This window comes from Erigeron canadensis, chromosome 2, assembly GCF_010389155.1.
Source record: "Erigeron canadensis isolate Cc75 chromosome 2, C_canadensis_v1, whole genome shotgun sequence".
Lineage (NCBI taxonomy): Eukaryota > Viridiplantae > Streptophyta > Magnoliopsida > Asterales > Asteraceae > Erigeron > Erigeron canadensis.
In genome coordinates this window covers 11269993-11274256 of record NC_057762.1, presented here as the reverse complement: position 1 = coordinate 11274256, position 4264 = coordinate 11269993, and the positions used below count along the sequence as shown (strand labels likewise).

The 4264-nt window shown below is 38.3% G+C and overlaps 1 protein-coding gene across 1 annotated transcript; it reads right to left on the bottom strand.

Annotated features, from left to right (window-relative positions):
* Nucleotides 1-2896: 2896 nt before the first annotated feature.
* Nucleotides 2897-3406, bottom strand: LOC122587703. The gene is made up of 2 exons (XM_043759868.1): nucleotides 3323-3406; nucleotides 2897-3250 (listed from the first exon to the last, which is right to left on the bottom strand). Exons 1-2 carry the CDS (start codon nucleotides 3404-3406, stop codon nucleotides 2897-2899), a joined length of 438 nt encoding a protein of 145 aa, XP_043615803.1.
* Nucleotides 3407-4264: the final 858 nt, after the last annotated feature.

Sequence of the window (4264 nt, the reverse complement as noted above, 5' to 3'; positions counted from 1 at the left end):
TTACTTAGATTTGTGGTTTAGGCCAGAGTGCAGTAAGTTGTTAACATCTCCTTCATAGATATAACTGGACATTCTCAGAGACATTAAGCAGCACAAGGTTACCCAGTAAGGTTTGCAACCTTGGAACTCTGAGCATGGTTTAAAGCATCTAGCTCAGCCAATATTCTGGCAGCATCATTATCTTCAGTGAATCTGAAGGCTCCACAAAGGAAGCAAGAGTATGGCTGTGCAAGGTCTTACCTTGTCTTAAGATAAGAACCATGTGTGCCCATTTGGATGGCAAGACATCACAGAATTTCTCAAGAAGAATTCCTTATCCTTCTCCACTCCCAAGCCTTTAAGTTGATTAATTAGGCCAGTAAATCTGGTGTAAGTATCAGTTAAACTTTCATTGGGAAGAGCAAAGAAGGATTCATACTTCTTGTTTAGAGCAACTTTCTGGTGACAATGGTTTCATTTTCTCCTTCAAACTGGAGAACTAATTCATCCACATAGATTTAGCACTGGGAAACAGCACAGTGTTGGAATTAGTTCCTCAGGAACAGCAACAAGGATCATGTTTTTCAGTCTGGTATCAAGATCAACCAGTCTCGATCCTCGTCTGACCAATGTTCCTCGACTCTTCCTGGTACCCTCTTCTCCTAGTAGGGTCAAGAAGAGGGCTAACACCACTGGACATGGGTATATATGGTCATCCTTAAGGATTTCAACATATACCTCTCTATCCCACCAAAATGCAAGAGCATTCTAGCTTTCCATGTACCAAAGGTCTCACCATTCCCATCGAATTTGGGAACTGGAGTGTTGGAATAATGTACATGGACGTAGTTTGCTCCAGGAGTAGGAGGAGGAGGAGGGTTAGTATTAAAGGAGTTGTAACATTAGGATTAGTTTCATTTGGACCAAAACCATTCTCACCTTCAGCAGCCATCAAAGCAGACCTAGGTTATAGAATTGAAACAATTCAACCTGCCTGCTCTGATACCACTTATGAGTCCCAACTATTGCTAGATGGGTGCTGAAGACACCTCTATGTCAATGGTGAGTGTACTTTGCAACACAATCACTTAATCTGGACGTGACCAGTTTAGAGTGGTTGTGTACCAGGTAATCTGGAGGTTTACTTATTAAGGTGACAATGTAAATAAGTAAATACAATGCAATAGATATAAGTAGCAAGTATTTATATCGATGAGACAATATGTATTTTTCAAATGTATTTTATTATTGATTGTTAAATAAAATAGAAGGTTTGTGCGGAACCAAGATAATACAAAGATGTAAATATCCTAACAACCTATGAAATACAATTGATCTATACTTGGAAATTCTCCTAACAATCGAAACACTTAAAGTTGTGAAATGTTCCTTTTTGCGATTGAGAGAATATTGCACAAGTTCACCATATTGCAGAATGTATGTGTTTGCAAAGTTGTTGAAATGCTTGGGCAAGGACCTCTATTTATAGTCGAAGTATGAGCATTGGGATCTTAACTTCGAAGTACAAATATGGTTGACAGCATACAAAAGTATTAGTAAATAATCCTTTTTGTGTGCTAAATAAAGTAAGACAAAAGGTTACTTTATTCAACCACTCTACATCTTTGCACTTTTATCCACTAACAAGATTATTGTCCGGTTAAAAGGATGTAGTGTAAAAGGTCCTCCTCGTGATCAGTGTAAAGCTTTGTAAAGGCATTTACACTGAAGGATCTCCAGTTGATTGATCTGGTGAAATGTCAACTGGGCTTCACTGCCATTGCCATTTCCTTTCTCCACTTGTTGTCTTCGACTTCAACTGGAAGGTCTTCAGATTTAAAACTTCAGATCTCAACTAGAGGAAGTCATCAGTTGCTTAAACTATACAATGCAACTGGACTTCTAATATTTCGGACAATTCTTCATGCTCTCCAGATGCAGCTGGATAGCTCCAATTTATACCCTAAACTGGACCTAACAAAAGACGTAAAGCCAAGTTTGATGAAAGATCTTGAAGACAACGAGAAAGCTTCGAAGACCTTCATCAACAAATTCGTATTTAAAGATGATGTCATGCAGGTATTACATTTCAACACCAAGGGGAAGAATGTTAGAACTAAAAATGGAGTTAAAATGTAAATGTTTTAGAGGTGGAAGGGGCATTAATAAAACTTAGATTTATGATATAAATAGCCCCCTTCCACACATTAATTGTAAACCTTTTCCCACATTTATCCTAATCATTCCATTTCACTCTAATTATTCTCTCTCCATATCCATCTTCAACCTCCATACACACATAAACACCTTTTCACACACTAACCTTAATTTCACCATTAGAGCACCAATTGAGCTTAAATTTCTCATTTTACAGCTGAGATTTCTATAATTTCGGGACCTGTAATTTGCTTTTTGCCGGCCTCTATCCAACAACTTGGAGTCCTACACCTTCTACCATAAAGCATTTCAAATGGTGGCATTCCAATACTTGTATGATAGCTGTTATTATATGCAAATTCAATCAACTTCAATTGATCATCCCATGCCCCACCATACTTTAATACACAAGCTCTCAACATATCTTCCAATGTTTGAATTGTTCTTTCACTTTGCCCATGAGTTTGAGGATGATAGGCGGTGCTCAAGTTTACTCTAGTACTTAATGCTCGCTAAATACTTTTCCAAAACTAGATACGTACCTCGTGTCTCGATCTGAAACAATAGACAATGGGACATCATGCTTTGAGACGATTTCATCTATATACATCTTTGCCATCTTGGTCAATGGTACATCTTGGCGTGTTGCTAAGAAATGAGCACACTTCGTCAACCTATCCACAATAACCCACACCATGTCATTTCCCTTTGGAGTTCTAGGCAATTTAGTCACAAAATCCTTAGTAATATGATCCCATTTTCATTCCGGATTCTCCAATTGATGCAACAATCCATATGGCTTTTTGTGATCAGCTTTTACCCGTGCACTAGTCAAGCATCTTTCAACAAAATGTGTGACTTCACCCTTAATGTTCGGCCACCAATAAATAGGTTTCAAATCTGCATACATCTTTGTAACACCAGGGTGAACTGAATATCTCGACCTATGAGCTTCTTCAAGGATCAATTCTCGGTTGCCATCAAGCAATGGTACCCAAATTCGACCCTTATATGTCCTAAATCCACGACTGTTCGTTTCCATGGCAAGACGTTTCTTTTTACCAATACTTTCCTTGTCAATGTTCTCTTTCAATAAAGCCTTAACTTGAGCTTCCTTGATACAATCAAGTAACTACAACTTAGCTTGAACAACCATGCCCATCAATCTATAAGAAATATTATGCACCTTTCTACTCAATGCATCCGCCACCACATTAGCTTTACTGGGATGATATTTAATCTCACAATCATAATCTTTCAGAAGTTCCATTCATCTTCTTTGTCTTACATTCATTTCCTTCTGTAAGAACACATATTGCAAACTTTTATGAACGGTGTACAAGGTACACTTTGTGCCATATAAATAATGTCTCCACAACTTCAAAGCAAACACTACAACTGCCAACTCTAGATCATGGGTCGGGGAGTTCTTTTCATGAGGCTTCAACTGACGTGAAGCATAGGCAATAACTTTGCATGAGAACACAACCCAAACCTGAAATGGAAGCATCACTATAAACAACAAGATCATCGGTACCTTCGGGTAAGGCAAGGATTGGAGCTTCACATAGCTTGGTTTTTAACGTTTGAAAAGCTTTCTCTTGTGCTTCAGCCCACACAAACTTCACCCCTTTCTTTGTCAATTCAGTCATGGGCTTAGCTATACGAGAGAAATCTTGAATGAACCTTCGGTAGTAGCCCGCTAAACCAAGAAAACTCTTGATTTCCGTAGGCGTCTTTGGCTGTTCCCATTTAGAGACAACTTCAATCTTTGCGGGATCAACTTTAATACCTTCAGAAGATACGACATACCCGAGAAATTGAACTTCTTGAAGCTAGAATTCACACTTTGATAACTTTGCATATACCTTCTTTACCCTTAGAACCTTAAGAACGACTCTTAAGTGCTCATGGTGCTTTTCTTTAGACTTAGAATAAATCAGAATATCATCAATAAAAACAATCACAAAATGATCTAAGAATGGGCGACATACCCGATTCATTAAATCCATAAAAGCGGCAGGAGCATTCGTCAACCCAAATGGCATGACAAGAAACTCATAGTGCCCATATCGTGTACGAAAAGCTGTCTTGGCTACATCTTCCTTTTTGACCTTTAATTGATGAT

Bases quoted from the DNA above. Each gene is read 5' to 3' on its own strand.
- LOC122587703 (XM_043759868.1), bottom strand. From the start codon at position 3,406: ATGGAACTTCTGAAAGATTATGATTGTGAGATTAAATATCATCCCAGT. The intron at 3,251-3,322 runs GTGCATAATATT...GATTGTATCAAG, and splicing joins CGGATGCATTGAGTAGAAAG to GAAGCTCAAGTTAAGGCTTT.